At 42.4% G+C, this 24,552-nt stretch overlaps 1 protein-coding gene across 2 annotated transcripts in view; it reads left to right on the forward strand.

The window, feature by feature from the left end:
• znf407 (zinc finger protein 407) overlaps nt 1-23,972 on the forward strand; it is a 151,732-nt gene extending 127,760 nt beyond the window's left edge. For both annotated transcript variants that reach the window (XM_028581420.1, XM_028581421.1), the window contains exon 10: nt 21,524-23,972. In XM_028581420.1, coding sequence (XP_028437221.1) covers nt 21,524-22,404 — 881 coding nt within the window. In that variant the 3' untranslated portion in view covers nt 22,405-23,972. The remainder of the gene's footprint in view (nt 1-21,523) is intronic.
• Nucleotides 23,973-24,552: the final 580 nt, after the last annotated feature.

Raw genomic sequence — 24,552 nt, forward strand, 5'->3', positions numbered from 1 at the left:
CGCCACCACCTGCTAGGCAAAGCCACTCCCACCTGTCTCTGCCTAACTTTACCGTAACTTGGTCATGTACGTAAACGCACATGCTTGACAAAAGTAAGAATGTCAAAGAAAACAAAGTCAATAACTGATAATACCTAACATGTCAACTATAACGCCTTCATGTCTGTAAGCCTGCTGGCTGTAGTTGAGGTGGACACACGTTAGAGAGGCATGGTCATTAGCCATGCATGCAAAACTCCACCCAATAATTCAGCCCAATATCTGCTGAGGACACACTGCATTTTGTTGTGAGACTTCAGACCTCAGCTCACCTGTCAATAAATCATACATCAACCTAAGTATAATGGAAGCCCTTGCTTTTTTTAAAAGTATATTGTAGTTTTATTCTAAGTAGGGTTTCCCAACATCCCCTAGAGGAAGTCAAAATGAATCCTTTGGGAATAAGGTCAGTTTATATAAATTGATGAGTGTAGTGGTTAAGCTCAAACAAGGCTCTTTTTGTTTAAGCGCCTGCATTGATATGCAGCGTGTGGTCCAATGAGATGGCATTTGTAATCCCCAGTGGAGTGGTGGTCTTTTTTTTCTGCAGTGCTCCTGGTCTTTGGAGAGCATTTCTACCTCAGCCCTCTACTGCCAACGCCACACCGCAACAGAACACACACACACACACACACACACACACACACACACACACACACACACACACACACACACACACACACACACACACACACATAAAGACATGGCTGTCTGTCACTCTGTTAGTCTTCACTTGTGATGTAGCCAGCAGCTGTTACTGTATGTTCAGCACAATGTGTGTGTGCGTGCGCGCGTGCGTGCGCGCGTGCGTGTGCGCGCGTGCATGTTAGTGCCATATGTCTCTTTCCCCAGATACAGCTTCATATCAGCTCCAGAAAGCAAAGGAATAGAGCCAAAAGAGTCACCCACTGTACACTGCCACTACACACTGCCATCTACACAAACATTCAGTAACAGAGGGAAACAAGATACCTACCAATGAGGAATATGGTTAAAAAAAAAAAAAAAAAAAAAAAAAAAACCTGTCAACAAAAAATATAGAAAGGTTTTTATGCATGCATGCATGTGTGATCCCGTGTGGTTTTTCTAGTTCTGGACCGTGACACTTTATCCGTCCTCTATTAGAATCCCTGAATCCAAACTTGTGGTATTCAATCATTTTGATTAAAAGCCACAGTCTCTAACAGAAGTGTTGGGAGTGGAGCTGCACGGCGGCCCGCCACGTTTGAGAATTCATATATTTTCATAAACTTTTAACAATGTCAATGAGACACGTCTTCAATCTTTGGCCGTGCGACGGCGGGGCATTCAATCTTTCTTTAGCTTTTCGACAGAAAATTTGAATACAAGTGCAGTGTTATTAATGTGACAGTTCATATGGAGGGCTTCATGGGGGGATTTGTGAGAGGGCTTTTTTATTAGTTTTGGAGACACTTGAAGCAGAGAGAGAAGGAAGGGGTAGAAGCACGCTCTGTTAGGTCAAATACAGCTGGAGGGCCTTCTCTGCATTCCCAGCTAGCAGTGACGTTAACATTTTAATTTTGCACGCCCAATTAACAGCCCTAACTAACCAGGGGCATTCATTTCTGCTGTGGCTTCAATATTAGAGAACCGAATACATTTTTTTCCCCCTGTTGTGAATCTCTTATTTATTTATCATTTTGTTTTGCACCCCCACCCTTTTCAATTTTGTTATTGAATTGCAGTCAAATCAATATGGCTCTAATGCTGATTTATTCAGTGGCATACCTATCTGTGCTCTGACTCAGTTTTAAGTGGTTGGTTGAGGGATAAATCAGCATATTGTACAATCAACAAAACTGAGTTTGCTACTCGAGTGGGTCAATCTAACCTAAACTAACTTTAATCCTATTATTAATGAATCCAATTTCTTTTTTTTGCATTAATCCTGATGTTCTGGTTTATCTGAAAGTGACCCAGCAGTGAGTGATTGAACAGGATGACTGTGTATCACATTTGGATTGATAGGAGGTTAAATTTAGCCTGATGCAGTACAGTACATCTGATTGCCCTTGATGCCGTAAGGAGCAAACCCTGGCTAATATGAAATGTTTCGTCAATGCCAGATCAATGTGTACATCTTAAATAAACGCACGCTGGCTACATAATCCATAACAATGGGCAGGCTGGAGCAGCACAGCACTGTATTGAGTGTCTGTTGTCTTTGACACATCTTTGGTGTCATGGGTGGTGCCATAGAGGCGCCTGAAAAACAGGTCAGTCCCCATTCATATAGCTTTTATTACCATTCTCTGGTTACGCACCATTATAATGCAAGGCATTTTATCAGCATTAACTTCACTGGTGTAGATATCCATCTGTCAATATGACCATGCCCATATCTATGGGATGTCCATGTGTTTGTGTTGTTGCATTGTGTGCGCGCATACATGTTTTTTCTGTTATTAAAAAAAAGGATTTATGTTGCCGATAGACATATATATTTATATCTGTTGCATTGGAGGTCTTATCTGCATGTTACTGATTAAAATAATGTATTATAGTCAGTTCAGGTTAAAGTGTTTTATCCAAATCACAAAAACAAATCATATTATCTCACTTACAGTTGGTGGGTTCTGGCTACATAGATAATTTTGGTTTTATTTGCGCATTTTTTTTATGATATCCGTCTCTGAGATTTTGCTTCAACCCCAATATAGTTGAGCTAAATGGAATTTCATTTGTGGTCATCACTTTACTTTAACAATATCCCATATGTTTTACCAGAAAACAATATTGTTACACCATTTGCTTTTATTCCAACTTCTCTGTTTGATTATTAACGGCTCCATAAAAGACGAATGGTTTGTAGAAAGTTATGAGACAGGAGTTGATGGTAAAAATACATCTTTTGAATAAACCATGTGAACTTATTGTCCCGTAAGTGACCAAGCTAATGTTAATCCGGTGAGCTTCTTTTACTTCTTCAGTTGCTAAAAATAGGGTGTGTGCAGCTACCTTGTCAGCTACAGTAGTTCACCAACTATTAACACTACTTGTTAATGTAGTGAGCAAAAAAAAAAAAAAAAAAAAGACCTCCATCCTACTAGGGTGGAGGCAGAGATGTACCGTAATATCTCAAAACCTGCTCAAATTAAACAAAAATTCTCTGTGGTTAGACACCACAAGAGGTAAGTGAGGAAAATGTTTTATTATATAATTTTAATATTATTTATATTTTTGCAATTCGGGTGAACAGACCCTTTTCCCGTAGTCAACTCTTGTATATTAACATATGCTACAAGAATGTCCCATTTTTTATTAAAAGGCCAGTATCATCCCCAAATATCCATCTAACCTTTTTTTTTGGTCTTTAGTACTGTGTTGTGTGCGTGTTCCAGTTAGTTGCATACTGTCTTGCGCACAGCCATGTTTTTTTTGGTTGACTTGCGGCCCCTTCCCTCCTGCTCTGAGCTGAGTTTCCCTCCGCCTCTGCTGCGTATCGCCGGCCTGTTGTCAGGAGAATGGATGGAGTCCGTCCCCCCCCAGTGAAAATCTGGCCAGACACCGAGCACTAACCCACTAGATAACAGATAGACACAGACACCCTACATCCCTTTTGGGGATTTGAAAGGGGGGTTCGGAGTCTGTCTCTGTGTGTTTTTGTCTGTGTGTATGTACGCGTGTTTGTGTGTGTGTGTGCGTGCGTGCATGCGTGTGTGTGTGTGTGTGTGTGTGATCCTGTGGTCGTTTGTAACCCTGGCACTCTCATAGCACCTGCTGCCCAACCCAGGCAGCCTAGTAATGATGCAGACTGATGATGTTAATAAGACGAGGTGCCCCCCTCGGCTACACAGCTCAGGCAGGACACACATGCCCACTTATACACACACGTACATAAACATACACAATACATGCACAAATATGCATACATGTGCACACCAAATGTACATATGAGCATTTTGCAACATTCTGTAATCACACGGTTCATTCGCGCACACGTACAGTACATTACTTCCACGATTCATCAGGAAGCCTTTGGTTGGTTCGAGGTGGGAGGCGGCCGAGCTGAGAAACACTACCTCCCTATCTGTACAGAGATACAGAAATAATAATGGAAATAAAAATGTGTTTGTGCGTGCGGTGAAAATCTTTCCGCTGGAAGGAAGAAAAGGGAATTATCACATATAGTGATGTCTTCATGCATGTAGCAATACTCTGTCTCTTTTTATTTAAGAGATAAACATCAGTAATTGGTGGTTGATGTACGGTTTCTAGGCTGCATTCGCTACAGGTACGTACATACAACCGCTCTCTTTTAATCTGTGTGTGCGGGGTGGTTTCACAGGATTCAAATGTTTGTTCTCGAGAGCTTAATCTCTTCCCTCAGTCACGGTGGTGCAGTGTAGTAAAAGCTGGCTGGAGCCCGGCTAGTACAGGTTGGTTGGTAGTTACTTTATGTCTCCCTCCGCAGTGTCTTCTTTTTTATTTTGCCTCACAATCCGGAAGAATTGATGGAGTTGCTGTGTTTATTCCGGCAATGTCAGCACAGCACACACACACACACACACACACAAACACACACACACACACACACACACTTTGACTCTCTCTCTCTTTCTCCTCCTCTGTGTCTCTCTCCTTCTCTCTCACGAGGTAAACATATTTTGCAGAAAAGCTGACGGAGACCTTGTTTTAACAACCTCAAGGTCAGCAAGTCAATGCCTGCAGTCGTCACACCAGCATCACTGTGTGTCGGTGGCCCGTGTGTGTGTGTGTGTGTGTGTGTGTGTGTGTTACAACCGTATGGCATATCCATGGCAGATTTATACCTCACCGTGCACCTTCAATAATTCAATAACAGTGCCTGTGTCTCCTCCCCAGCTCTGTGTCATTATAAAACAGGGCTAAATGCCACCGGGCCTAGTCCTTCTCCTCATCCGTGTCTGCAGAACCACAGCACGCACACAACGTGCCCACACACACATGCAAACACACACTCTGGTGTGCTCCTCTGTTGCCCCACTTTCGGTTGAGGTCCTACAGCTTAGCAGGCTGTCTCCTGTTGCAAATGTTGCTAAAAGCTGCCTATATTTGTCATATTAGTTAATAGGGGTTAGGGAAATCGTATGTATCCTGACTTTTGTTTTTACGACCTTTTTTAAAATCAATTCTTTTCCCTAGAATATATATATCTAAATTTATTTTTTTACCAATGATTCACCTAAATATTTTCTGATACGGTACCCCTGACTACATCATATCAGTTTACCGCAAAACATCAAAAGCAGAAAATGCTGAAAATCATGTTCTGTACTTCTATACAAATGAAATAAATGTCAGACTGACAACATGTGATGTGCATTCTTTTTAGAAAACAATTAAGTTTTTCAGAAATGTCTCATGATATATTGTCTCTAGAAGTGTATAATACAACTTTAGTTTTTGTTAAATAAGGAAAGAAAATTGCAATACTCAATATTATCGAATTGCAATAAATGAAAATCGCAATACAAATGGAATCGGCACCCATGTATCGCAAAAGAATCTAATCAGGACAAAGGCGTATCGTCCCAGCCCTATAAGTTAATTTCCACTCCCAACCTGGTCATTTTCATTTCCTCTGTTTGTCTTCTACCACCAACCGTGGTGACCACAGTTGCATTCAACCACGATGAGCTTCAAAATCAGTCGGTTCCGCTGTTCCCTCACCTCTTTTATGGCCTGTCGTTGCCTCCTCCCCTGCGGTGCGAGGCTGTTTTAACCCCACTGACCTGTCTCCTAGCCCTACTTATAGCTGTATTCTGGACATCCGTGACTCCTCTGGTATTACGGTGCTCCTTCAATCTCTTCCATCGATCCAGCTCTCCCTCTGTTGCTATGTGCTACAACCCCTCTCTGACCCATCCTCTACTGCCTCATAGTCCTGTCTAGTAATGTGCCCCGTGCAATGTCCTCCCCGTGCGTGCTTGGTGTGTGTGTGTGTGTGTGTGTTCGCTGCTGACCTGAGTGATGAGTGGTGACCCTCTGGCTGGCGCCTGGCGTCCTCCTCACTCCTATTGATTAGATCTGAGGTTTCATACAGTAGCCGCCTCACGTGACTCTGTCATTTACTGTCTCTCCTCTGTCTCCGACCTGTCTTGCACGCACGCACGCACACACACACACACACACGTGCACATGCATTCATTCAGTCACTTATGAAGCACGCATGTAAGTGATGAGCTCGTTCTCGTCTGCGCTAATGAATGCGAAAGAGGTTAAAGGAACGAGATTCCATATTGTATGAGCATACACAGGCATCGCTGGGAAATTAGTTTAATTAACAGACAACAGATGCAGCATGCTAACTGCTTGTATCATTTAGCTTATAGCTACAGAATGAGTCAGCAGCAGCGGAGTGAAGTGTGAGCGAAGGATCAGAGAGAAAGCGGGGATACAGCTGTCGATGTTAATATACATCTTGGGGTTTGATTAGATTTGATGGAGTGCGATTTGCGAGTCTTTCATTTCTCAACGTGCCAGGTCCTTTCCTGCCCTCACAGCCTTTTGGTAAACACCGTCGTCAGAAAAACTAGACCTACGTGTGTGTGCCTCTTCCACTCAGTCTTTGCCACAGTAATGCTCAGGTTAAGTGTAGTTGCAGGCTATTATACATCATTAGGGTAAGTAAGGCTCAGGCAGCGCAGCAAGAGAAATGGACTCTTTCAGTTGCTTCATTCCTCACCGGCCATGGCTGAAATAGGACCTGACATCACACACACACACACATGCACACACACACACACACACGTATACATGTTCTTATGCAGGCACTAACTGCTGCACGGAGCAAGCAGCTCGCCACTTATCCAGTCAGTCAGTCACAAATCACCCTGTCAATCAAGTGGTTTATAGAGGCTAAAGTCTCCTGATCGCCGCTAGTCACTCTGGCCAACATGCCACTCTGCTCCCACGGTGGAAATTGAAGCGTTCTTAATGGATAGATGTGAGTGTTTTATTGTGTTTTCTCGTTTTATGGTATATATTAACACTACCAATGCTGGATTTAGAGTGTGGTAATTTACTCTATGTCAATTAGTCAGGCTGGCACATGGGTTCGACGTAGGCCTTTCATTAAAATCAGAGATTAACCATCCAGTATGATAGATAGGATGCAATTTGTTTCTGTAATTACTGTGGCATTGATTAGTAATGAATTGAACATTTTGTTGGTAGGATTCTTTAGTTCATTCCAAACTTGTTTTCTTCATGCCAAGACAAGAAAATAATTCTCTAAAAACCTTGATTCTAAATCATTTTAAGGAATTGTTTTTGCTATGAAAATTGTCTTAAATCAACATCTTCATCACAAAATATGACCATCAGCATCATCCTCCAAAAGCCTTCGTGGATTAAACCCCATCAACACAAAGAGATCAAAGTAGTTGCAAACAGTGCTTAGTTTTAGGCCATAGTCAGGTCGGAAAAGGTCCTCTGTTATTTCTCTTAAGCTTGTTGTATTTTCTCTGCAGAGGGGCACAGTGGTGTCCTCTGCCCAGAGGATGGACCTCCAGCTGGGTTTAAAGACAGAGGCAGGCTGGGTGGCGGAGCCACAGGAATGAAAGCGGTGATAGATGAAAGAGGGCAGGAAAAAGACTAATTGTTCTCATTACAGAACAAATAAAAATCAATACCTTTCAAAGCGAGGGGGAGTTGGTAGTGGTCTTGAAGGGCACTGTAGTTATTGCATAGGAGTGGATTTTGTTGGAATTACAAGCGGTGGCGAAGGCGCAGTGGAACCGATCACATTTGAATGCTAATTCCGATAAAGGACAGTTAGATTAATAGATGTGGCGGTCCAGCGCTGGTCCTTCTTCCCATAAAGCGGTGGGGGTGTTTGAGATTGAAGTTTTAAATGCAATTAAATGAGAGAACACAAGGCAAAAAGGGGAGATATTTCCCCAATTTTTTCAAATTAAAGCAGGAAATTTCATTACCAGGGGACCATATTTTACACAGGCTATTACAAGGTTAATACATCTTCAACATCCCCCCTTAAAGTCCTCATATATTTGTTCAGGGATTGTGTTCTTGTGTTTTAGTTTAATTGGCTATGCAGAGGTATTGCAGAAGGTCTGCACGCATACTACACACACAAACAGATATAGATGAATGAGATTCTTTTAAATTAATTCCCTTAAGGTTTAGTCTTACCTTAAATACAACCACTACATGTATAACCCTAACCAAGACTGTAACTGTTGCCTCACCACTATAGCCCTGATGTGAGCTGTGTGTGTGTGTGTGTGTGTGTGTGTGTGTGTGTGTGTGTGTGTGTGTGTGTGTGTGTGTGTGTGTGTGTGTGTGTGTGTGCGTGTGTGCGTGCGTGCGCGCGCGTGTGTGTGTGCGCATGCATATGTACTGTATGTGTCTGTTTATGTGTGAGCCTACAGACTTAAAGAGCAGCTCTCACTCACATGTTGACTGGACAGTGCTCATACTGTGTACAATGTGCATGTATGGAATAATCATCATCAGTCAATCACAAACTTTTTAAAAAGTTTACAAAGCACTTAAAAAAGGTGACACCACAAAGAAAAAAATAATACAATCCAAGAAATAAGAATGTAATGGTTGTTTCAGAATGAAATTGTAGGAATAAATTACTTTAATAAAAGGTTTAAAAATACTAAACTGGTTTTGTACTGTAACATGTCGATGCCAGTCTCCTCAGAGTTTCGTCCCTGTCAGGTTGTTTTCCTCTGATTTTATTTTGTCTTACAGCTGTAGGGACACCACACTGTATGATAGAAATTCAACAGTGAAGCAAATTGGCAGAGCCACAGAGGGCGGATCGACAGCGAGAAGACAAGCTGGGAAGGAGGCGGAGTGCAGAGGAGGCAGTGTGAAAGATAGAGAGAGAGCGAGATGGAGATGATGATGGAGGGTGGGAGAGGCTTTGGTGGTTTATATAACATCTCCAGCATGGTCTTTGGCATGCATCAGGGGGCTGAGCCATCAATCACTCCATCTGTGTAAAATCAAAAGCTGACTCCAATATTGCTAAATATTTATACTGTCACATACACACAGGCGTGCAGATGAAAAGAGTCATTCATTAGGGCCTTCTCAGGCCTGTCAGCCTGGAGATGGAGATTAGAGAAGCAACCTCCCACCGCGCCTGCCTCTCCTCTCACCGAGCTCCTCAGCCCTATATATAGAGCCATCAGGACGATAAATATCTCCAGTATGCCTCTGTTAGGTAAATACCCAGTAAACATGGCAGGCAGGATCGGAGACTAAGCCAAACAGACCTATGTGTCTGTGAGTGTGTGTTGTATATGAGTGTGAGTCACTCAACAGGGAACAATAGGGACTTGTAATACCATATCCTGTATGGATATACTGTATTGATGGCCAGGCTTTGATTACTTTGCATCAGTGATGTTTTGGTAAAACAAAAAGGTGGGTAAACTGTTATTTCAGATGATGATCACACAACCATTAATATAAAATTGAAATCAGTTCTGTTTTCAGCCTTACCGTGCTGTGTTTCTTATATAAATGGGGCCTAGGACTGTAACTCACCTAGGTTTGAGACTATGAACTTTAATGTGCACTCAAAGGTTGATGTCATAGCGTCGTGTTATGCATAATGTGGGATCCAGTGTTTAGGGAGCTTGACCCATCTTGATCCCTATAGCTTGAGTTCTGCTCTCTCACTTTATGGAAGTGCAACACTAATTACTGGAATAACCTTTTAATTTGTTGTATTGCCATCAATGTGTTTTTGCTATCAATCTGTACTTACTCCGCAGAGCGCCTATTTTAATAGAGGAGCAAAGAACAAAGGAATCTGGACCATATTTACTAATCTGTATCTTCTATGTGCATAAATTACACACAATTATTTCCACTATCATTCATAGTGTTGCACTCGCTTGTGCACACAATGTGATAAATAGTCCGAAGTAGTTTGTTTAGAATGAGAAAAGAGAGCTTGATGGAGAAGTGCTGACTTTTTCACCTCCACCCACCGAGTCAATCTTTGCTGTCGGATTGTTGGTTTAAAAAAGTTGGAGAAATTGTGGGACACAGTCGCCCCAATTCTGACATCAGGAAGGTGAGGGAGATGGGGTTCTCAAAGCTATTTGATCATCCATCCACACAGACACTTCGTGTGGAGCATACTGATGCCTCAATGTCCTCCAATCGCTTACTTACATTGTCCGACCAACGGTAAAAAGAAACCAGAGTAGAAAAGCAGCAAATCCTCAAAATGTGTCATCAGCTCCCACAGTCTACCTATGAGATTGAATCAAAAAACTGTGAGTTTGGATTGGTATTCATTTAATATCAACAGAAAGACAACCTTCTGTATATCAATACATGTTCTCATTATACAAGTCAGTATAAGAGGATGAATGCTATTATAGCTAAAATAATTAGTCAATTATTGGGTAGTTGATACATCTTTTTAATGTTAAATATTAAATTTCTTTGGGTTTTGGATTGTTGGTGGGACAAAACAACCTTAGGTTGTAGAAAATTATATTATATTATTTCACTTTTTTTTTTTAGACATCTTGTAGAGCAAACACTTGATCAATGAATCAATAAAGTCGTCATCAGATACTAAATGATATCAAGTATTCTTGAGCTGCAGCACTAGCTTCGGATAAAGAAAACATTCCCTCCATGACTGATGACTGTAGTCAGGCCTGTCTTTGGTTCCCGGTCTCGGCCTTTACTGACGTCTTCCGTAGCAATCTGCTTCTGTCTCTTTGTCTATATTCTCCTTTTTATTCTCTTGCTCCCCTAACTCAATCCGGCCTACTTTATTTCTCTACCCAGTTTTTTTGAAATTCTGAAGCAAGCCATTATGTTGTGATTGCTCATCCCATCCGCTTTGACGGACCTCAGATCAGTGCGCGGGCCAGGCCTTGGAAACAAAAAGACATCAGCAACATCATCTTCACACTGTAATTACAAGAATGGGGGGGCATTTCATTTTGATTAGCAAAAAAGCTTTTATTCTCAAACTCACATCCATAATTAATCATTAAATCATGGGAGAGTGAGTGAGAGGGACAGATAGGGGGACACAGTGAAAGGAGGATGGAGGGATGGATGGAGGGATGTAGCAATGGAGAGAAAGGGAAAAGGCATGTAATTATCTGCAGAAGTCCGACATCCCCAGTAAATCCACCGAGCCGTCTGACATGGCTAATTAAAGAAGCAATCAAAGGTCCACCTCCAGAGATTTTTGAGAGAAGGCGAGAGAGAGGAAGAAGGAAACCGGCTAGAGAGATAGAAAGAGGGCCTAGACTGAGGGATGGGAAAGGAAGAAGGGGGAATATGGGAAAGAAGAGTGTTGTGATCTTTTGTTATTGTTTCATATGTCAACCGTCCCTCTTGGATTCCTGGATGAGGCTCTCACACGCCTTCACTCTCTATTCTGTGTCTGGTTTTCTGCTTGCATAATGCCATCACACTCTGATCATTTCTGACCTTCATCTGCAGAGCGCAAATAGCTGTGATTTACACCATCAGGGAAACGACCGGTACTCCAACAAAAAAGTAGTGCATTAGTCATATCTGGTTGGTCATTTTGAAAGTTGAAATGATTTCTGGGGTACGTAATTAGTGATGTAACCTGCAGTCATCAGGTGTTTCAGGCCTTTCAGCATGAGACGCCCTCTCGCTGGCAGCCCCGCTGTGGTTGATCAGGCCTCACTTTGTGCAACCGTAGCAACCTCCCACATGTTTGCTCTTTTTATCCATAGCCAGCCAGATGAATTCCCAGCAGCCTCTGTGTTGTGGTCGATGACGCTTGTCTTCCCTGCGATGCAAAGCGATACTTTCCTGCAGAGGCACTGCATCCTGTACTAACTGTACTGGCTAACCAAGCCTCCTTCATTTGAAAATCCCCTCCATCTGGTCCTCCCAGGAAGCGGTTAGCAGCACTGTTAGCTGATTTATCACTCGCTGAGAACAATTATTACACTCATTGATTGCATTACATTTCAGAATCTAACTGAATCTTGTCTATATTTGTAAAAGTGGGTTTCTGTGTGTCCCTTTCTTCTCTTGTGAAAAATCGGTGTTGCTGCAGTATCTTGTAAGTTTCTCGTAATTTCTTTGTGTTCTAAATTTAAAATAACATGTCATTTTCTTTTAAAGCAGTGTTAATACATCTAATAATTTATTTTCTTCGTCCAAACAAATGTGCTTGTGTATTTATTGATGCTAATTTTTATAGGTGAAAATCAAATATTATTTACTATGCTGTAACTAAGCCGTTCAAAGGATGCAAAGATGAAAAGTAAAGGTGCAGTTGGGATGGTTTCCCTGATGATTGTGTTTTTTTTATTTGCTTCCCCCATTTCACCTCTCTCTCTCTCTATCTCTCTCTCTCTCTCTCTGGGGGCACAGACCCAGGGGACACGAGGTAGATAGAGTTAGTGTGGACCAGATTATACTCACACTGGGTCATCCTCTGTCAGCAGAAAAAGAGCTGAGAGCAGGACGCTGACCTGTGTTCCCTCTGACCACTTTGTGTGTGTGTGTGTGTGTGTGTGTGTGTGTGTGTGTGTGTGTGTGTGTGTGTGTGTGTGTGTGCGCGCGTGTGTGTGTGCGCGTGCGCGTGTGTCCTGAGCCCTTCTCAGCTCAATCTATGGAGCACTACAATATATCTTATTGTCCAGGGTTTTGTCACTCTGGATGACTATCACTCGCTTATATAGTTTCCTTTTTTTATGCGTTTTGTGTTCATGTTCAGTGTTAAACATGCATGCCAGTATTTAAGATATATTTAATAATTTTTTTTAAATCCACATTTTGATATTTTTTACATGATATATGTATATCTATTCCGTGCAAGATTTATTTTTCCATAAATGGCGTACCTTAGTTTATCAGTGTATCCACAACCAGTCTTGTTTACTTCTAGTCAGGTAGCGATTTCCTGAGAACACTGAGAATTACAGTGTTTCAGTTACACAACTTGTCTTTTAGCTGTTTGGAAGTGTGTTTCTTTTGCAGTTACTGTCAATTTAAACATACTGTACTCTTAAGCTCTTCTATCATTTTCAGGCTGTGTATTTGTTGCATGTAGGTGACACAAGTTAGCTCATATGAGGAATGACCGGACATTTATCATGCATGTTGGGTCAGTTATTTGTTTTCCTTCAAACCCTGCTTAAACTTGTTTTCTTTGCGACCTGGTGCAGCAGGCAAGTCTTAAAATCTTGGCTTTCACTCACTTTTGCGCTCATAGATGATGCGTCACTCTGGCTATTACAAACAACATAATTTATCCTCATAGCTTCTACTACACACTATACACAGTGGAGTGACAGTGAAGAGGAAAACACGTAGGAAAAAAATAACATTGTGGAGTGTTGCAGGGACTTACTTTTCTGCCAGACCCAAACTCTTTTATTAAGGACTCAAAAAAAAAGGAAAGAGACTATTAACTATAGAAAAACACTTCGCTATTCAAAGGAACCAGGAAACACTATCGGGGGGGAAAAAATACTTTAAAAAAAGCCTGACTTCCTGTGTTTCAGAGGATTTGTGTTTCCTTTTAAGAGTCTTCTTGAATGTGTTAAATAGACTAAAGATTGTGTTACGTCAACTGACAACAAAAAGTAACAACACAGACATTCACTTATGTGAGCAGATTATGTAAAATCACTCCTGCTTTAACTTCAAGCTGAAACCACTGATGTATTAATATTGGCCTTCAGACCCACTGTATCGGTGTATCAGCCCAGAAGGCCCTCTGTCAGTCTGTGCCCTCATTCTCTTCTGTTTATTTGTCCTTGGGGTGTGTTCAGTGCGTCTCCATCTCTCTCTCTCTGCCCAGTCCACCCGGTGTCAATCTGGCTGCTGTATAATTGGTTGTTTTTTGGTTGGCCGGCCTGTCGTCCCTGGCGTTGATTCATAGCGTTTGTAAAGGTGACAGTAGCGGCTGTCCCTACCAGACAAAGTAGAGCCATCACTAGCCAGACCTCAGCTGACCTGCTAGTTTGCACACACACACACACACACACACACACACACACACACCGACACGCATATGAAACACATGCAGCTTCGCCTGAGGCCTCACAGGGGAGGAGAGGCAGGTAAGGTCATCATGTACACAGCTCGACCAAAGAAGATCCTAAAATATATATACACACACACACACACACACACACACACACAGAGGTGAATATACACGTAGTGATGATTGTCATTTTGTAGTATGCAAAGAAATTCAACATTTAATTGTATAAAACAAAATCATTTATACACTATACATACAACTTTATACTTAGCCATACTGTATATTACCATACATATCCTGCAGTAATACGTTATGCAATACATATACATACAGTATGAATAATAAAATAAATGCATTAACACAATAACAGAAAAAGCATGCACAAATAAATGTAAAATAACAAAAGTGTCTTTACTGTATATAGCACAATTCTAAAAAATAATTATAAATCACTTTACAAGTAAATGATGCCGAAAATCATTGGAGAAAAAAACAGTAGAATATGTACATTTATATACATTTAAAAACACACACAGAGAGGTATAAACACCTAGAAACACACACTGACACACACTCGTCTGCAGGCCTTCCCCAGTGACCTGGATACACCTACAACTGACACTTTATCTACTTAGCTGTGTCACCTTCAAAAGCCTGCACTAGTGTGACACACACACACACACACCATCTCATCTGTAAAAATCCCCCCCCCACAAATAACAGCTATTTGTGTGTCAGTTTTAAGGGTCTCCATCACGCTCCTTTTAAAGCACCGGCTTCATATCTATAATTGAAGGTAATCGGCTGGTAAAAGGATTGTAAAGGGGTTTGTGCTGTAGTTAAGAATTGATCATAAGCTCTGGCTTTTTCATGGTCCTGCCATTGACCTTGTAATTGATTTGGTGAGCATGTTTTATTTTCTCCGCTCTTGTGTTATGTTTTGATATAGTATATTAGACTTTGGCTTACTGTAACGTCTATTCAGGATGATCTCTTTGTCTTTCACGTGTATTGTTGTGCACCTCTATCCTTGTGAGAACCAATTAGGATGTAGTGTGTGTGGTAAATATGGGTTGAGGTGAGGGGTTGAGGTGAGGGTTGAATTTCGGTTGCGGGATTACAACCAGTGCCACGTCCTCACAAGTATAGCAAGAATAGCATGTAGGCGTGCGTGCGCCGCTCGCCTGATTACACGTGCATGTCCAAGTGAGCTTACATTTGCAGCGAGCTGACCTGTGTTACAGCGAGTGTAATTGATTGTGTGTGTGCTGGTGTCTCGGTGTTAAGGTTAATTTCTCTAACTGCTGGTAAGTGCTGTCTGACCGCTCCCCTGGCGGCCTCTCCGAGCTGAAGTAATGCCACTTAGAGACCCCGGGCCCCCACCGCTGGCCAGCCCATTGATCCGCTGATCAATAATTGCATCTGTACACCGTACACAGCAGGGAGGCTCCCTCACTGACCTAACGCTCACACACCGACTGGTGTAAGCCACGCAGTCATGCCACACACATGGTTACCTAAGGGTCCTTGAGGCCCGGACACACACAGCCGACGGCCAAAAGTCGGCAGAAAAGACAGTTGGGCTGATCAATCTCCCCAAATTGGTCAAAAAAGTGCCTCGGAACACACCAAAACGGCGAGATGTAATACGTCTCCATAACAGCAGGCGGCGCTAATCTGTATTGTCGCCCAAAAATGAAAACCGGCAGCTGATTGGACGAACGCGTCACGTGGGTCTTGTTTCTCCAGAAATTCAAAGACAGACTGTCATGGCGGCTTGTTCAGAATACGATCTGATATTGTATTAAAATAGTTCACCGAAACGTGTTTGTGAAAACATTTTAAGCGAGAAATAGGCCATGCAGCTGCTGAATCTGTCTTCATTTCAGATCGACAAAGGTCAGTTTAAAAGATTTCCGTCAGATTTTTAGAGACTCTAGTCACGCTCATTCCACTCCACGTTTCCGGGTTAGCACTCTACCAATCAGATGGGTCACGTGAGTCCGACTGCCGGCAGTGCCCGCCCCGCCGATTATACACGTCAAATCGGCCAAAGTGAAGGCCAACGGCACAGAACACACCAAACAGACTCGAGTCACCGACCTCGCCAGACTGCCCAGCTGCCGATTATCGGCTCTATGTGTCCGGGCCTTTAAAGAGGTTCCAGAGGAGTCTCCAACTAAATCAGCTTTAGTTTAATTTCAGTATCCTTTCATTCATTACGAGTTATCCCGTTTTGGAGAACAGATTCACTCTCATCACATTATATCTCCATACAGTGCAGACAGCTGTGTTCTCCCAGGATTTATTCTCTGATAAAGATCAAACAAAAGACTGTGAGAATCAAGCAAGAGTATCCAAAAGAATCTGTGCATGGTACTTTTAACAATTTCAACTCTTCTACTATTGTTTTTCAGCAACGCTCGCCAATACTAATAATCGGGTTTATTTCTGTTGAACTCACTTTTGGACCTGTCGGACTGTTTCTATGTATGCCATAATTCTTAGCAACCAGGTCTGATCTTGAAAATCACAGCACTTCCCAATGGTGCAAAGAAAAGCTATGCTTAGCCTGTGACATTAGATTTATCACTAAATGTAGAATGCAACTAAGATTTTGCTCTTTATTCTCTGTCATTTGTCCTCCTGTTTATAGATGCATATGTCTCTGTCCCTTCCACTCATCTCACTCTCTTTTTTTTCCCCTCTGACTCTTTGTCTCTGGCGTCTTCCATATTGCTGTTTTCCCCACAAGTTCTCACATAAACCATCTAAAGAAATGGTATACACTTACCTCGGCAGGGCGTTCAAATCTGATGTGCATACAATTCATAAATAAAATTCCCCACACATATACCATGAGCTTTGTACAAGTTTATTATTAGTCACTGATTCAGATTTACTCGAAGACTTTTCTTGAGACATTTCTGTCATCAGGAAATCAAAATGACATCACTGCCCATCTCTGCATCCTTCTCTTCCTTCTGTTGTTTTATTCCTGTCAGGGAGCCTCCATCTTGTTGCAGATCACAGCCAATAAAGCAGCCTGCCTCTTTCTTTTTTTTCTCTCTCTCTTTCTCTCTCTCCCTCATCCTCTCCCCTATCCTCTCTCCTACTTCCTGTTAAAGGAATCAGTCAGTCAGAACACTCAAAACACATATTAAACAGGCATCAGCCTCTCGCCGGGGCCAAATCACGCTGTTCAAATGTTGTTCTTCCACCGGGAGCGCAGGACAACTGAAGAGATGGGATCTGCAACATTAACTTGATTCACTGCTGCGGCGACTGAGTGACACTCCATAAACCTCAGCGGGCCGCCGCTGGGTCCCGCCGACAGCACCCCATGGCTAATGTGACACACACTAGCAACGCGTAGCCTTACCACCCCCACAGCACTACACACAGTCTTGCACACACACATATATATTTAAGCAAGCATACGCAAGGGCTGACATATACATAGAAATACGTATAGTAGCACATACTGTGTGTGTGTGTGTGTGTGTGTGTGTGTGTATACACAGTATATGTGTGTATATATATATATATATATATATATATATATATATATATATATATATATATATATATATATAAACAGGTTTTATGGTAATGCAGCAGAATCTACACAACCATTGAGTTATTGTCCTCTCCAGCTGACCTCTCAGCTCGCAGCGTCTTGGCATAGGCAGTTAGCATGGGCCCTGTAGCTCTGTGTAAATAGGTAACCTCTGCTGCTCAAAATGCCAACTTTCTCTGGGTGTCCTCGACAGCGCTGACTCACTCCACACACTAACTACTGTGCCTGTCACTTGAGATACAAATATTAGAGTCCGAAATGATATTTACCACACAGACTTGTTGCCCGTGTACTGCAGTGTCACAGTGAGTTTTTTTTTGTTACTTTGCTTTTTTTTTATATGCAGTAGATGTGGAGAGACAGATAAGAGACTCATAACGTGAGAGAAGAGGCAGGCTAAGAGTTAGAGACGGCCAAAAGACAAATACAGTAGGCCGACCAAAAGTCTTCCTCCGTTGTTCAGAATTTAGTATTTGAACTATAGTAGCAAAATGTAGCCCTGATATTAGTCTAAACAATGCTCCAGAGTACCAAAAAAACCTCTCTCTTAACAAGGCCCTGGTCTGATTGCCCCATTTTCCTTAATTACTGAAACTTACTGCACTTATCAAGTATGAAAACCCACAAAGGGAGAAAAAAAATCTTCTGAATGGAAGTGAGTGAGTGAGTGAAAACAGCTTTATCTTTAGAAAGCAACCCTGTCCATATACACTTAAAAGATTATGCTGTCTCTTGACTCCTTCAATATCAGTTATTATTCTGACATCTGGCAACGTCTGGTTTGTAAATTCTCTATCATTTGTTAGGCCCATTATGATTCAACAGCAAGAAACCCTGGCTAACTCTTCTGACATGACATGCAGCAAAGGGCCGCAGGTCGGAGTAGAACCAGTGCCCGCTGCGTTGAGGAGTAAACCTCTATATATGGGCGCCCGCTCTACCAACGGAGCTATCCGGGCGCCCATCTTCTCACTTTTAGGATAATGCCAGTTTTTCATGATTTATGATACTGTATGCTAAAGTGTGAACATTTGCACAGGACAGATTGGCATAAAAACGTTCACTCAATATTTGTGAACATCAGCTAGACTCTCTCTCAAAGACAGAAACCAGAGAGGTCTCAAACTTGTACATTTACATGCTTTAATGTTCACAAAACACAAGTTATCCCTCGTACTGTCTGTTTGAATAGACCTGTATACACTGTCTGTCTGAAACGCTCTTTAAGCCCCCCTCAACGAAAAAAGCCCAGTCTGCTCTGATTGGTCAGTGTTTTTGGTTCTTCCGCAGCTGTGCTCTCTCCACCAACTTTTGCGTGCAGCTGCTCGAGTGATGTGTTTTACCACACCGCTGAGGTAACATTCAGCTTTGAAGAAGAGGACAAAAATGACCAGATAATTACCTCTTCTGAAGAGTCCTCCATGTCCTCCTTGAGCTACTGGCAACTGCGTTGAGGGGGGGTCGGGGTGCGATCACGGAAGGCTTGCCTCATGTGGATGCACCAACAGTGTTGTTGTCATTACTTAGAATTCCTCATGGGGGAGACAGAAACTACGCACTGTAGCTTTAAAATGTGAAATTGAGTTCTTTGCTGAACCTGAAAGCTGCGTTTAACTCTTTGATGCACAAATTTGAAACTTTGCTTGCAGCCATTAAGAACAATAGATGTGTTCCTTGACACTAGCATCTGCAATTTCTGTCTGTCCAGGTCTTAATTGTTCACTCTGATGTTGGACACTCTTAACACATAAAGTGCCGTTTCCTCCAGCGCTCCATGTACAAGCCTGTCCATTTTGAGAGTGTATCTGCGCTGGACTAGTAAAATATCTTTTCATCTAAGTACAAGTGGTCACTGCCTACTTAGTCTTTAGCGACAGCGTTTCATTTACGCGATTGTTGAAATCTAACACATCTCTGTGCCTGTTTACACTGGACGAGGACAGGGCACAGTTCACACAACTCCGAGTTTTTGATCACATTGTCAACCTTGTGAGAGCAGGACATTAAATGTCAGGGGGAGATAGGAATATCAATGATTGATGAGTTTGTTTCCGTATGTACTGCAAGAACTGTGTGATCTCATTGCTACCCTGGGGGGTCGACCTTGTGCCTTCAAAATGTTAACTCCTCGGGAAATGAGCTAACAGCAACAAAAGTTATTTTGTTATTTCCCCAAAAAGTTGATTTTCTTTTTTTTTTAAGAGAAGTTTTGATATTTTAAGGAGCTTCCTGAGGCTAAAGTGTTGTAGAATCTGCAAACTTACAAGTGCAAACATTCAGGTCAGACTAAAACATTGCAGATTAAGGTCCATGTAGTCTTCCGTGATAATAATGTGTGTAAGCTTCCAGTATTTATACAAGAAGTTCATTTCTGCTCAGAAGCCGAGGCGTGAACAGAGTCGCCTCTTCACTGTCTCAAATTCCCATTTTTCTGCATAGATTAGCCTACAAGTGTCTGAGCCAGGGACTGTTTAAACAATGGCATTTCTAACACTGTTCCTATCACCTTGGAAACGCCATGGCAACCTGTGATCTGAGAGGGCACAGTGTGGCTCAATTAGCACCAGCCGCGTCTCACGTCAAGTCTTCCGCCAGCCTAATATCTCCATATTCTGTCTCCTTTCATGCATTAAGTGACACAAATATGCAAATACAAAGTGTTACATCACCTTTTATATCAACTTTCTCATAGATTTTCCCCTTTTTCTCACTGTGGTGGATGCATATACAAAGTAAGCTCCAACAGTTGTGGTTAGCAAGAACAAATTTATGAATAAATATGAATCGCCATGTGTGGTCCAGTAATTGCCATTTTTGTATTTTGCACATGATCTTGACCATATTGGCACAAAATTATTTTCCTTTTATAATAAGTTTTGACAAAACTTCTATTAAATTGTTTTTGTCTTAGCTCCTATTGTTGTTATATGCCATGATCAAAGGAACATTTAAAGTGCTTTAAAGGTCCAATGTGTAGGATGCCATATATCCATATCCGATACCATATATCCGATACCAGTGTGTCATATATTTTATTATGTTTTAACAGCTGTATACTACTATCCCTGTATGGATGGGATATTATTTCTATCTTTGTTGTCGGTCTGGCTCAGGTTAAACTCTTTGTGAAACATGAACAAACACAAACAATGAACGCCACAGAACTTTCTTTTATTATCCAGTTTGACAGTCAGTTATAACGGAAAAAGAAAATAAATAAACTACTTTGACGTAGAGTTTCTTTAGGGCTTGATTACGTGGCATCGGATCGGTGCATAAACTCCAGTACTTCCCGATACCAATTCCAGCGTTTTAGGGAGTATTGGAGCGGTATCGGACCATCTCTAGTTAAGATCATATACGTATATATCGCAATCAACTCTCTCGCGCCACGCATTTCAAAGTACGTATTACAGCTACGGTAGCCTTCACGCTTCAAAAAGCGGGTCTCTTGTTCTTTTCAATCTCCTTTTTCTCTTTCTGGGCGAAGAAGTAGACTCCTGTTCCTGACATTTTGGATTTTGAATACGTGTGGTCCTCCATGTTTCCTTCTTCAAACTTGCCGGGACCGGGAAGCGACGACACCCATTAGCAGCATTAGCAGCTTATATAGCAGCAGTTTATCATGTGACAGCGAAAACACGAAAGGCGGAGCAGTACGTCCTGTATGTGCCAAAAAGGAATACTTGGAATTGATGGTGGTGGTAAATATTCATGAAAAAGGACAAGTTTGTGAACGGGCAACACAGATTTTGACTAAACTAAACACGTTATACACTGGACCTTTAAGACCTTTCTACTCAGTTTTTGATTCATTTTAGTAGTCTAGGAATTGAATAAAAGTATCAGTTTAAAAAAAAAAAAAAGAAGAAATGTAATGTGAAATGTGTCTCTGTGTTCCCCAGGTATCGTGTCCAAGTCTTTCGAGTGTCGTCTGAAGGGTCAGGGGGCTACGTTTGTGGAAACAGAAGCCATGGACTCCCCTGTGCACAATAATGGCTCATTGGAGGAATCCGGCCACAATGATTCTATCCAGCAGGTCATCATTATCCAGGGCTACGGCGACGGGGAGGTGACCATCGACCAGGCCCTGGAAGAGTCGGCCGCTGCCACCCTGCAGACGCTGGCCATGGCCGGCCAGGTGGCAGAGGTGCTCCACATCACAGAGGATGGACAAGTCATAGCCTCGGGCAGGGAAGTGGCATCCGCAGGGGCCCACCTGGCCGAAGGCAGCACCCAGTACGTGGTGCTGGAGTCGGGCGGGGCCAGGAAAGAGCTGCTACCCCTCGCCAGAGGAGGGGTAGCAGTGGCAGCGGCAGGACAAAGTCACATGGTTTCGGAGTCGTCCACAGCTCTGGATGCTCTGCTCAGCGCCGTCAGCGAAATGGGCCATCAGGAGGAAATGCAAGGGCAGGCCGCCGTCGCCCAAGAGGTGGAGCAACCCGAGGCAGCCGAGGCTGTGCAGAGCGTAGCGCAGCCGGACGTCAAACAGGAACAGGAAGAGATGCAGGTCATCCAGGAGACCAGCCGCCAGGAGATGCAGGAGGTGCTGCAGCTCGCCGCGTCCCAGATGATGAAGGAAGGTCTAACCCAGGTTATTGTCAACGACGAGGGAACGCACTACATTGTGACAGAGCTGGACAACTGCACCTTACAGGTGGAGGGAAGCGTGTATGGAGAGGCCGGGGCAGGGGGCGGGGAGGGGCAGCAGGCAGAGCATCAGGCTGGAGAAGAGATGGTGGTCTATCTGGATGGAACCCCTCATAATATAGTTCTGGAAGGGTAGAGGATAGAGAAATGAACTGAGAAGAGGTACAGTTGTCGTTTCATCAAATCTTTACTTGTTTAATTCTGTTAATGCCTACTTTCTTTTTTTAATTTAATTTTTAATTTTTTTTTTACATCACTTCTGTTTTCTATCTTCTCTTGGGCTACGCTAAACTCAGGTTACACATCATTTATTCAGAGAGACAGTGGAGGAAACAGATTTGGTGCTAAGTGAGTTAACTTGCAATCCTCACAACCACCAGGACTACATTAACCACTTGATTAATGCCATGCAGCTTAAGGAAAGGGAAATATTTCCTATGAAATAGGTTTTTGAAAATGCGTCTAATATTCGGAGAGTCATTCAAAGGAAAATGTATGTTCTGCTTTTTGTTTTCTTTATGATACCTTTGTTTATTATTACCTTAGGTTTTGTTTGCAATGTTCGAATTTTGACCATGACACTGATTTATTAATTCTCTTTTTTTTACTATTGTCTTCTTTCCATCCTTTGTAGGGATTAGTATATTACTAGTTGATGGATTTAAAAAAAAAAAAGATCTTATAGATGATTTACATGTAATAAAATAGAGTTGATAATTACACATTTCAGTTTTTTTGATAACCCTAGCTCTAAAAACCATTAATGCCATTTCATTTCGGACAATAAAGATTGAGTCTAATTTTTTAACAACCAGATTCTTTTCTCAGGAGTGTTTGCCGTCAATTGTCACGTCAAGCTCACATTTCAGCGCCATCATATAAGCAACGTGCACATACATGCATCAGCTGCCGGCTCCCATCATGCTTGCTGATCACTAACACTGTCATTATCATCACCATTATCATTATCGTCATCATGATCACCATCATCCTAATCGTCATCCTCTCTTCTCTCCCCCACCCCCATCAGGTTCATTCTGTTCATTGCATACAACACACTCATCCTTTTTCCCTCCTAGCAGTATTCAGCACTGGAGGGAGAATCAATATTCATTTAGGCCCCTACACAGGCCGCGTTTCTGATGGAGTGAGTGGGAGAGCAGTATGACGGCTGCAAACACAATGGCCAACCGCTGAAAGTAGAGAGACAAAGCACTCATACACACAGAGGGCATCAAAAGATCATCCCTTTAACACACACACACACACACAAACCGTGCACACAGAGCCTGAAGGTGGGCTGAGATAGAAAGTGTTAGAGGAGTGGGCAGGAAAAATGAGAGGATTACAGATGGATGTTGAGAGAGGTGAGGCCAGAGAGAAAGTGAAAGAGCAGTGAAATCCACAACCACACAGAGAGAAGGGAGCCTGTAATTTCACATAACATCTGTGTGCCTTTCAGCCTGTCTTCGGCTCCTGCTCTCAGCCCCGTGTTGCATTTGTAAACTCCCAGTCTTTTTATGCTTTCTCTTTTTTTTTTTCATTCAGCAAAGATAGGCACATTTAACAGAGGTCATGTTCGCTGTGTGAGCATCCATAAGTGCCTTTGAGCGGGAACCAAAGTTTTTTCACACCCACTGTGTCGTGAAAGATGCAACGAGAACATTTAAATGCCTCACATTTTTAGAATGTACCATCATTGTCTGTTTTGAAATAAATAACTAAATACCCATATGTTATTTGGTGTGTGTGTGTGTGTGTGTGTGTGTGTGTGTGTGTGTGTGTGTGTGTGTGTGTGTGTGTGTGTGTGTGTGTGTGTGTGCGTGCGTCAAGCATTGGTGTTTTTGTTCTCAATAGGAATGTCCGCCTGCGATCACTCATTATTCTACATGTCTGGCTGAGTGATTGTGTACTGTTGTGTGCATCTCCACCCTCCTCGTGTATGTCCCTAATCAGGGCTGGATGGCTCATTATTAACTGAAGCAGGCCACTCGTGTGACACGGAAGAGAGAGAGAAATTAGCAGCTGTCACCCAGTGATGAGTTCATTTCCTGACAGGCCTCTGCTCCAAAGAGTCCTGCTGCAGACGACCAGACGGCTGATGGAAACCTGCTGCTGATGCTTAATTGGAGAGCCGGAAAAGGGCAGGGGGGAGAAGGGGTGGGCTTGGATGGAGAGAGATGAGTGTAAAGATGTGCGAACAAGGGTGGAAGTAACGCATTAAAGTATTAGGTAACAGAATGTAACTATTGGAAGAAGAAAAAATCCACAGCAGTAATTTGAC

Source organism: Perca flavescens, chromosome 6, assembly GCF_004354835.1.
Source record: "Perca flavescens isolate YP-PL-M2 chromosome 6, PFLA_1.0, whole genome shotgun sequence".
Classification (NCBI taxonomy): domain Eukaryota; kingdom Metazoa; phylum Chordata; class Actinopteri; order Perciformes; family Percidae; genus Perca; species Perca flavescens.